At 32.3% G+C, this 12031-nt stretch overlaps 1 protein-coding gene across 1 annotated transcript in view; it reads left to right on the top strand.

Annotated features, from left to right (window-relative positions):
- Positions 1 to 12031, top strand: part of LOC149418390 (atrial natriuretic peptide receptor 1) — a 138098-nt gene that overhangs the window by 46897 nt on the left and 79170 nt on the right. The window contains exon 2 of the mRNA XM_089639104.1: positions 4996 to 5161. Coding sequence (XP_089495230.1) covers positions 4996 to 5161 — 166 coding nt within the window. The remainder of the gene's footprint in view (positions 1 to 4995; positions 5162 to 12031) is intronic.

The following is a 12031-nucleotide window of genomic DNA, read 5'->3' as shown; positions in this document are numbered from 1 at the left end:
GATGCGTGATTAATTTTTACTACTTGTGTTCTTTGGTGAAGATAACTTTTTAGCCAACTTAATGCTGTGTCATTAAAACCCACGATCTTTAATTTTTGTATTAGTTTGACATGAGATATGCTGTCGAAGGCTTTTTGGAGATCAACAAAAATACCAACACATTTTAAAGATTTGTCTAAAGCGTCTTGTATGGTACTAGATAATTTAGCAATGGCGTCTTTTGTGCTTTTGTTTTCCATGAATCCAAACTGGTTTTCGTGAATTATATTATTAATCTTTATGAACTGAGTTATTCTTTTTTTGGCAATTTTTTAAAATATTTTTGCAATGTTTGATAGTAAAGAAATAGGGCGATAATTGGTTGGTTCTTCCGGATTGCCGGTTTTAAATATTGGTATAATTACAGATTGTTTGTACATGGATGGAAAAACTCCGCTTTGAAAACTTGAATTGATTATATGAGTTAATGGTTTTGATTCTTGTGATTTTATACATTTCAGTGTTTGTATTGTGACCCCATCAAAACCAGGGGCAGAACCTCCTTTCATACCTGAAATAATTTGTTCAATTTCTTCTGGTGTTGTCGGTTGAAATAATTCAAATTTATGCTCATTATTTACTGTAGTATTTGGGTCATTTGGGGTAAGGCCTTGTTGGATTTTTTTAGCGAGGTTTTTTCCTACATTAGCAAAAAAATTGTTAAATACATTTGCGGCTTCTAGAGGTTTATCTTTACAGCAGATTTTTGAATCATTATGGTTTACATTGTTGATTGTTTTATTTTTCAAATGTTTTTTAACGACAATTTCATTTATGATGGACCAAATCCTTTTACTGTCATTTCCAGATAATTCAAGTTTTTGTTTGTAGTAGTCATCCTTTGTGTTTTTTATTAGATATGTAAGTTTTTTTTTATAAGCTTTGAAATGTTTTTGTAATGTTATATTTTCCGGTTGTTTTGTATATTGTTTGTAGAGTATTTCTTTGTGTCTAATTGAGATGATTAATCCGTGAGTTATCCATGGTTTGATTGGCTTTAGTTTTGAAGATGTTTTGTTAGATGTAATATTTCTACAAGCATTTATGTGAAAACTCAGTTTTTTATCAAATATTTTAAGCATTCTTCTACATCGTTACATTGATATATTTCTTGCCATTCTTTTTCGTTACTTAATATTTTAGTGAGAGAATTTATATTAATATTATAGTTGTATTTATCAGTATTATTAACGGCCGTTGTGGTTGGTAATGAGAGGTTTTGATGTTTGTAGTCATATTTAAATATACATGCAAAATGATCCGTTACAGTTGTTTTAATTACCGCAGATGATAATTTTTTGTATATCTTTGGTTTTTGTGAATATGTGATCAATACAAGATGGTCGTTGTCCGATAATGTTTCTGGTGTATGAATTTATACATGAAATGTAATTTAATTCTGCTAACATATTTAAATAGTTATCTTTATCGTTAGAGGAGTAGTCATTAGTGATATTTACGTTAATATCTCCGATGAGTATTGTTTTTTTGTTTCTATGATGTTGTAATATTTTTTTAATTCTTCTATGTATGTGGTTATAGCAGAAGAGTGTGTCCGATAAATAGCAATGATATTAAATGAATAATTCATAAAATTTATCTCCAAGTTAAAAAGATATATTTTACACAATTCTTTTTTCATAATATTATTATGGGTTCAATTTTGAAACTCTTTTATTTTACGTACAGTACATATTGCTTTAACTTATGTTTCAATTTTATTTTATTCTTTCTCTTTTTTTAACAGTCACAATAATTAATAAATGAAGTTTAATTTCCTTCGTAAACCAAATTATTTTTTTTTTCAGGGAAACAATATTCTCGACGTAGATGTTAAGGCGGCAATCTCAAATTAATTTCGTGAAATACCAAAGCTAATTCCATTAAGCAAGGCTTTGTGAAGCTTTTTCAAACAACTTGAGATTAGAATTTAGGGCTCAATAAGTATGCTAAGTGAGTCAGACGTAATTAGTATATTGTCTTTAGTAAATTTTCTTAATTATTTAGTCATGACTCCAAAATTTAAAATTTAAACAAAAAATATGTTTTAACAATCCATCAAAATTTATTTTTAATGAGACACCTCATAAGGTAAAGGTTTAAAGGCAGGGGAGCTCTGTCATCACCCGGTTGGGCAGCGTTATGTAGCGGGTTAAAGTAGAAAGGGATTTATAAAGGCGGGTCTTGAAGAAGCTCGGATTATATGAAGGAGGAAAAACAGTTGCCGATAACTGGTTCCACATAGGAGCCATCTTACACAAAAACGAGTGGAAAAGCGGCCCGTTCTCATGAAGCCAAAATTTTACCGTGTTTAATCAAAACCTCCTAGATCAAGGCCGGGACACTGAATCATTTCAGCCTCCTAATTTCTATGGGAACCTACGAAAAATGTATTATTTATTTTTTTAAATTAACTTAAACATTTTAAGATCTTTTAATAAAAAAGAATAGATTTTTTAAAAATGTGTAACAATTTATTTTGTAGAATCCCATACAAGTTAGGAGGCTGCTTTGAATGAGTATCCGGGCTTTGTAATCTAGGAGGTTTTGTAATCTAGGAGGTTTTGGTTTAATGCGATTTGAATAGCCAGTTACTTCTCACATAATCTCGTACTCATCTCTTTCCTTTCCCCATTCATCGCAGTCACAAAACATATATTTTTAAAGTGAATACCGCACAAGAGTCCCAACTACTCGCATCCATCCGGAGTCAGTGGAACTATGGCATCTCCAAATTTTGGGTGATGCTGTGAGGCTGAAGGTAGTGAGGTGGGAAAGGAGATGGGTCGGAGAGTACCTGACTCTTCAGATCTGGTTACTAAAAAAGACTAAAGCCATTTTAATCACCAGGGCGATACTAAAAGTATCTTCCACTCTGAAACGTTCCGCAAAAGTATATCACTTTAAATTAATAATTTATGAACAAATAACAACTTAATAAAAATAAAATTTACGAGCCCTCGACCATTTGAGCGATGCCCCTCGACCATGGAGGCCGTCAAAATACTGTGAATATACTAGGAATATAAGCCAGGCAGTATTGTTGTTTGTAAGCGTTTAAAAATCTAATTGTTTGTTCTTTGATTAGTAAATAGTTTCATTCGACACAAAACGACCGTTAGCTATTAATCCGGCAGATTGACAGGTAAATGCACCTATGATAGTAGCATATGGCACGCATTTCATATTGCATTAGTATCCAGTCGTTATGACATAGATAAATAATGACCGTTAGCTATCAATCCGGCAGATTGACTAGATGACTAGCGTACTATGAACGTATTTATACAGGTAAATGCACCTATGATAGAAGCATATGGCACGCATTTCATATTGCATTAGTATCCAGTCGTTATGACATAGATAAATAATGACCGTTAGCTATTAATCCGGCAGATTGACTAGATGACTAGCGTACTATGAACGTATTTATACAGGTAAATGCACCTATGATAGAAGCATATGGCACGCATTTCATATTGCATTAGTATCCAGTCGTTATGACATTGATAAATAATGACCGTTAGCTATCAATCCGGCAGATTGACTAGATGCTTGCGTACTTTGAAGGTATTTATACAGGTAAATGCACCTATGATAGTAGCATTTAGCACGCATTTCATATTGCATTAGTATCTAGTTTATTCGTTATGACAAAGATAAATAATGTTTATGTTACGAGTATGTTGGTAATGAGACGGAAAGAATAAAAGAGGGAAGCGAATATCGAGATAAGAAAATTGGGGGTAATTGGCTATATAAATGTTTATAGATGGTCAATCACAGAAAACATAAAAACAGTGGGATAACGAAGCGGGAATAAAGCATACCAACACAAAAACATTTTGAATTGATTTTTGTTCGCCAAGATCATTGGGAATAAATAATAATGGTAGAAGCATCTGGAAAATGAAACAATATTAATTACCTACGTCAGATTTGTATAACGATGAAAATGGGCCATAGTTGACGTAAAATTTTAACTAAAAACGTATTTAGACATATTTTATTAATTCCTTTTTAAAAATAAGCATATATCAATCGCAGAGATTTCGTTAAAAATTTATATTTTTAAATTTCTTTACTATTTTTAGTAAAACAGATAACAGGTAATAATCAAGATGCACATTTTTTAGAGTAACGCTAGTTTTAAAGAGGCGGAGAAACATTCTATAATATAAAGTTTTGAAAAATTTTACCTAAAGAGCAAAAGAGCAAAAAAATATAACAATTGAATAATAGATAAGAAATAGAAAAGAAAAAAAATGATCTAATATTATTATTAAGAAACTATCTGACATATTCCCGGCGTTGTTCTGAGACTTTTCTCTACTTTCTTTAAATACAGTATGTGTGAATTATATATGTAAACCTTACGGAAGAAATTTCTTAAATGATGGTGAAATCCCTATCAAAGAACTAGGCGCACAAGCAGACAGACGCAGATAGCGAGTTTGTTTTATACTATTTAGAGATATTATATTATTATACAAAGCATGTTGTATTGTTTGTTTCTAGGGTAATTGGTTAAACCATTTCGGTATAATATATTGCGCTTAAGTATTATTCGCATCACTTTATTTTGCAGTATGTGCAATTTTCATTTTCTCTTTATTGCGGAGAAAAAGAATATTTGCAAAATAATTAAAGGTGGTGAGATATAATTGATGAGAAGATACACGTTGCGATTACAAGCTAGTAAAAATAAACTCTTTGCACAGAAATTCCATCGAAAATTTCAGACAGAGGATGTCAAGTTGGTTGCGACAGCAAACTAAGAGTATGAACTTGCAATGGACTGAGGTCACCAAGAAAAAAGTAGAGTCATTAGGATAAGGAGATCTGGAGGTACTTTGTTGAACCAACGAGTCCACGACTGGGAAAAGAGGATGATGATGACGTATCAGGCTAGTAACCACTTTTCCTAGATTCTCATGTGATATTTGTTGTCCACAGCTACCCGTCCTGCTCAGGTGCGATGGCCCCCGGGCTGGCAGCGGATATGCACTTCATCAACGACGTGATCGCCTTCATCGGGCCGGCCTGCGCCTTCGCCCTCGAGCCCGTGGCACGCCTGGCCGCCTACTGGAACACGCCCATCATCACGGGGATGGGGGATCAGGTCAGTGGAATCAAGAAACCTGTAGTAATTATAATGTCCTTCAATTGAATAAATACATTGAATTCACGTCATTCATTTCATTTATTTAATTAAATTAATTCAATTATTTTATTTTATTGATCCATTTAATTCAATTCATTCATTTAATTCAATTCATCCATTTAATTCAATTCATTCATTTGATTCAATTTTTTCATTTAATTCAATTCATTCATTTAATTCAATTCATTCAATTCATTCATTTAATGCAATTCAATTCATTCAAATAATTCATTTAGTTTAATTCCTTCATTTAATTCAGTTTGTTCATTTAATTCAAATCATCACTTGAATTCAATGAATTTATTATTTCAAAACATTACAAAATAGTTCATTTTAAAAGGTTTTTAAAGAAATTTTTAAAGCAAAATTATATAAATACAAAAAGTAAATGTCAAAAAAATAAGACGAAGATATCAACTATACTAGTTGTAACCAAGCTTGCCTTTCGAAGGCTACTACATTGATGCTAAATATGTCGATATCCTAAATGATTCCGTTCAACGTGGGTACGTGTTCTTGCCGGTGGGTACCGGCAAGAACATTAGCAAGTAAGTTAGTCCTGCAGGCTGGGAGATAAAACAGTCAATGCTGTCGGTGACGGAGATAAACATAGGGAACACAGAAATTAATGCTCTCCATAATAACCGAGTTTATACACCAATCAGTCTGAAGAAATGTGTAGCAACGTACGCATCCCTTCTGAACCGTAGATGGTTCACTCTGAGCACGAGCTGATAGGGCCACGGGTAGTAGCCATGCTCTCTCGGATAGGGAAAACTCAGTAATTATAATGATAATCGCAGTTGGTGTCTGTCACAGCTACCTTTTGCTTTCGCTTATTTTAAATGGAAATGTTTTTAAATATATTTTTCCTGATTTACAGTCTTTACAGCCTTCACATTACGTGGCAGAATTTTCAATTATTGATTCTGCTTGACGCATCAGTCTTGTTTGACATGAGCGTGAGTAGTTTCAGGGTAAGCGTTCCCTTGTGCATATATCAGCCATGTGATGATGTGAATAATGATTCCAGCCAGTTCTGAACCTTATTCACAGTTCTATGGCTCATGTTTAGTGTAGGCAAACATTTATAAGTGAATTTATTTTATATTAAGTATCTGGTTGCACCGCGTGTTAATGCACGTATGAATACTCCTTTACAATGTAATAGTATAATCTGAAGTCTATAACAGCATTTGGCAGAGTTTTTAAAGAACCTTGTGGGAAAAATTCTGTAAGGAATTTTTAAGACACTTTGTGACTGCCAATGTGATATTATAATAAAAAACCCCAATATTGGTTGTTCTGTGTGACTATCTGTAATTCCGGTTCGATGATCTATAGAACTTTTGCTTTGAATTTGACGGTCACATTCAAACTTGGAACATGCAAATGATTAAGCAGGTATTAATTACTTAAGTTGTAAGTTTTAACAGAATATTATTTATAATTGTGGTTTTCAAAATTGGAATTAAAATATCCCGTGATTTTTCACGGATTTGCATCAAAAATAAACTAATAAGTTTGTTTACTTACAAATGTGTATTTATAAAAGTGATGAAAACAAATTTATTGTTTATATTTATATTTTAACTGTGTTGAAGAATACATAATATTGAAATAAATGGCAAGGTAAAGTTCTGAATTTAAGGAAATAATGTCTCCACAAACAGCAATCTTTGCAGTTTCCCACTTGTACCACTAGTTTCCGGACACCATGCTTATTTGTGGACTTATGGTGGATTACAATATTATTGTACGGCAAATAAATTTCAATTGATCCAACGGTATGATTTCTAAATTTTGAATTTATTTTGTTAATCTCTACTTTCCATAAAACCATTATTTTATATAATATTATGAAAAATATTTTCATAAAAGAACCCTCCACACAGCGTCCTCAAAGATGACATAGGCTCTGAGGGATTTTTTTCGTTACTTAACAAAAAAAGTCAAAAATAAATGGTCCTTTAGATAAAAAAAATCACCTTATACACGAAACTTACTCTATGAATACTTTTTTAACCATTATTATTATTTATGTCAGTATAAATTCAACATTTCATTTCGTGTCATTTAACTACGAAACATTATGTCCTTAAATCTTAGTTACAGAGACAACATTTTTTATTTGGGTCTACTTCAAGCAGGCAACACAATTCTCAAACACAACATTTACCAAAAACACGTATTTTATATTCCAACCACCTTCAACCATAAATCAGCTACACTCATAATCATTTTAATGTTTTTGGTGAATAACTCCGTTTTTGAGATCTTTTAAAATAAATAAATAAAGATGCCTTTATTGTGTATAATCTCCGAGATTCACAGTGAAAATGAATGAAGTAGAATGAACGTAGGTATGAGATCAATCGAAGTGAAAGTTGAAAGAAGGCGTAAACGACCTTTAAGCGTGTTCGAAAGTCACTTCCATTTTTAATCACCTACATTACTTTTTATCGGATTAATTACTTATTTGTATCAGTCGGGAACGAAACACCAATATAATAAATGACAAACCCTTCTCAGAAGGGGTAGGCAAATTCGTTGGACTGACACACAACTCTGTCTTGACATTTCTCGATCCTTGCTTCACACACGGTTCTATACGGACCCCAGATCATCAAATCAACTCACCGCGTTGAAATTTTTTCGCCATGATTATTAGGTGTATTTAAAATAAAAATAATAATGTATTTATTTAAATTATAATAATACAACAACTTGTTTCTTTATTAACACCATTTTAACATTAAATATTAAGATGAAGTAATATCTACAAAATCTGAAAAAAATAAGTTGCAAATTATCGAAAATAGAGCAATGAGAATAATACTCAGATCACCTAGCTTGAAAATGTGGAATATACCCAAACTAACTGCACATAATTTTGAATGTATACATAGAAAAATTGATAACATTTGCCTTTGTGAATCTATTGAATTTACAAATGAATATACTTATTTGGGCTTAATAGTAGACAATAAATTTAAATGGGATAAACATGTAGGTAGATAAAATATGTAATCTATAGCGAGTAATTTTTATAAATTAAAATTTTTACTGCCCCATTGTACACTTAAACTTATTTATTTTTCTATGATTGAATCTATTCTTAGATATGGAATAAGAACTTGGGGGCACACTAGCAGGACTTATATTAAATATGTACAAAATTTGCAAACTGCAATAATAAAAAAAATAGTCACACCAAACATTTATAAACAAAGAAAAAATCTTAAAATACTGTACGGTGCAGAGAGCCTACTTCCAATAAAGGGTCTCCTCTGGTATATTACTATTATGGAAAATACGGGAGAAAGCTTGTACAAAAAACCACTGGTACACGGGCACAACACAAGATTTACAGAAGGAAACAGGCTAAAAACTCCTCGAATTTTAAATAAGCATGGAGGCCGTACTCTTGAATACTTGGTACTTGTGATCTTCAACAAACTAAATAAATACTTACAAATTGTGAATAATGAGAGACCCTGCCCTAAAATCATAAAGTTGTGGTTGATAAATGATCAATCCATGTACCTTTGAACACCTTAATGTAAATTCCCAAACTCTTTGTTTTTAGTGAGGTGCATTAGATATATTATGTATTTACAATTACTCGTTAGAAATATATTTTGCGAATGTCTGCAATAAAATAAAATCTGTGAAATATACCTACTTAGAAATAAGACTACTCATGTACACATAATCATACAATGTTATAGACTTAAGATATTTTGATTCGGTGGATCCTGCAGACAAGCTGGCATGTGACAGCTTTGTTGGTCTACCTATTTTGTTAAATAACAAAAAAAAATAATAATAAAAAAAAAAATTAAAAAAAATAGATTTTCTAAAGTAACACAAATGTCGAAGGAACTAAATTGGCTAACACCAAAACATAAAATAATAAATAACCTATTATAAAAATTTCTTTGAAACCAATGTATCTACAACAAGGACATTCACAGACATGATAAAAGAATGTTCAATGAAATTAGGCTACCATAAAAAAGGGCAAAGCCATGCTCAAAATAGATTTCCATACAAGGAAATTCAATATTATAATGCGATGCCAGAAACTATAAAGTCTGCAAAAGCTAGATTGTGGGAGCCATATTAATCAAGAAAAAATGTAATAACGTATGTATGTAAGTTATAATAAATTAGACATTTCTAAACATGATGTTGTACTTAGCTAAAATATACATTTTTTTAAAACCCATGAAAACTTTCCTCGCGGTGAATAATTGTGGCCCGTAAACTGCGGGCGGTGAATTGTCCGGATACCGTCTCATACACATTTTGATTATCTTTTTTGCGCCATGCTTTGGGCATACCCGACTTCCTCCACCATTAACTTTCACAAAGTATATTCTACAGAAGCTCCGTTCATCATCTCCACATACACAAACCATCTAAGCACATCTTCCTAGATCTTGATGTAGGCGTATTGAACGCCTACATCAGCCGATCAGCGTGTTCTCGGTAAATCTTTTCAAAATATCATATTACACTCAAAGTGTGTGAGATTCGATTAATTATCATCAAAAATAGCTTCCATTATATCATAGTGATCAATTTAATTTGATATTAGGTTTCTTTGTTCATTATGATTGTGAAAGGCGATATCAGGTGTATTTACTAACGAATTGATCTTACTCCCGAGGTTTGGTTTAGCTCTTACGCGAGGGACATTAATCTGAATAACAATATTATTAATCATTTAGTCACACGACCTTTTTGCCTGTTTAAGGTTAATATATTATTTGTTTACGCATTTTTACAAGCTAAAATTAATTTTAATATTTTAACATGATGAAAAAACACAACATGGAAACTTAATAAGTTTATATTCACTTTGAAACCGGATCTGAAAGGGATGCTTTTTTTATACTAAAAGTTAGAATGAGAAAAAAAAATTTAAACGATTTGCAAGGGATGCTTTTTTATACTAAAAGTTAGAATGAGAAAAATAATGTATTTCAGTCACAAAAATTACAATAATTATTTATTTCCCGTGACAAACCAAGGAATATTATTAAGTTAGTAAATCTAGTTATTTAGTAAATAACGCTTTCTTGAACATAGAATGATGGTCATGAAATCTGACTTTATATGCTTGAGAAATTTAAACATACATTTGAAATATATAAATTAAATTATTTTGTGGTAAATAAATAAGTTAAGGTACTTTAACGCTTGTCTGAATTCTTGACACTTCAGTTCATATTCACAGACAGACCCACTACCAAACTACTACAATTTTTTTACACTAACCTCACACATTAGGCCTTGAGGAAAATGATTTTTCTCAGCGCTCATGTCGTATTTGGGGATGCTGTGTGAAGGGTATTTTTAAGAAAGAAGAGGAAGTTCTTGGGGAAGGAACAGGTTATGAGGGGTGGGTAATAATCCATGGGTCATTGTGTCCGGGAGTGACGGACGTATGAATCCAGCAAGAAGTCAAAAGATCTCCTCAAACTGGCCTCTCCTGATCTGGCACGCCCGCAGCTTGTGGGCAGGCTCATCCGCTGCCAAAATCTGAACACACCTCAAAAAAACCCAGGCATCCCGGCTAACTGAACCACTTGGGTGACCTATGACAGAGGTGTTGGTTAACCAATGAATGGTTCCCGGGGTGGCGGTACCAACACCCACCTCTCAAATGATTTGAATAGACATCACACCAAAGGTTAATGGTAGAAGAATTCGTCTTGAATGTCAGTGGACGCCCGATGGACACATAGCACGACCAAGTGAATCAAGTACTTGTTAGGAGTCATCGTCTGTATAGGGTATGTATGAAAAGATGCATGAATGACATTTTTTGTACTAGTACTCTTATCTAGTGCAATAAAAAAATCGGGTCTTCTTGACAGTGATTATTTATGAATCGGGTAATCAGGCACAGGTGATTAATCAAAAAATCAAAGGTTTTTGGAAATTGACAAATTACAGGGCTCGATTGATTGCGTCATTATATTTTGTGTACCTGTTTACAAAGTCGGCGTAGAGCTTCCACATCAACCACTTTCAATTCAGGATAAATACTGGAATAAAAAAGTCAATTGAAACATTTCAATTCAGGATAAACAATGGAATGAAAAACAAGTTAACAATTACCTTGAATTGGAGGGGAAAAATATTAATAATCCTTTTTACAAAGGTCATTAATTTTTACAAAAAGTTAATTATTTTTGTGTTATTTTCTCTTATTGCTATGGAACGTTGGGACAAGGAAATTTTTGGAAGTAAATCATTTCACATCGCCAAAATGTAGAAGCACATAACATTATTAAGTAAAAAAACATGTATTCTAATTTACTAATTAATTATTAAGTAAAAAAACATGTATTCTAATTTACTAATTAACATTTTATGAAATCATTTATTTTTTAATTTTAGTTTGTTAGTTCTCCTCAATGCCACCTTTACAGATAATTTTTGAAATCTGTAGACTTTTTTACTGAGCATAGCGTAGTCTTGTAGTAATTCAACCATTGGGCATTTCATCTGCCTGTAAATTTGTTTGCTAGAATCCAGCTTAAGATGGTTGCCGTGTTGTCTACTACATTTCATACCGCCAGATTTCGCACGATCGCGGTTCCTACTACAAGCTTTCAAATTGTTGTCATTAATATTACGGTATGTACCGGCTTGAAAGTTTTATCTAATTTTTGTATATTTGGGTCCCACACATTTAGCTAGAGAACAAGTCTAGTTAGGTATAAATACTTACAATCAGTAACTTTCACACAATAGTTTTTGTTTTCAAAGAACTATGCAGGTATATTTGGATCGTGTTCTGCCACAAAAATT

The sequence above is a fragment of the Hesperophylax consimilis genome, chromosome 13 (genome assembly GCF_061612785.1).
Source record: "Hesperophylax consimilis isolate HC1 chromosome 13, BYU_Hcon_1.0, whole genome shotgun sequence".
Taxonomy (NCBI): Eukaryota; Metazoa; Arthropoda; class Insecta; order Trichoptera; family Limnephilidae; genus Hesperophylax; species Hesperophylax consimilis.
This window is presented reverse-complemented; position numbering and strand designations above follow the sequence as displayed.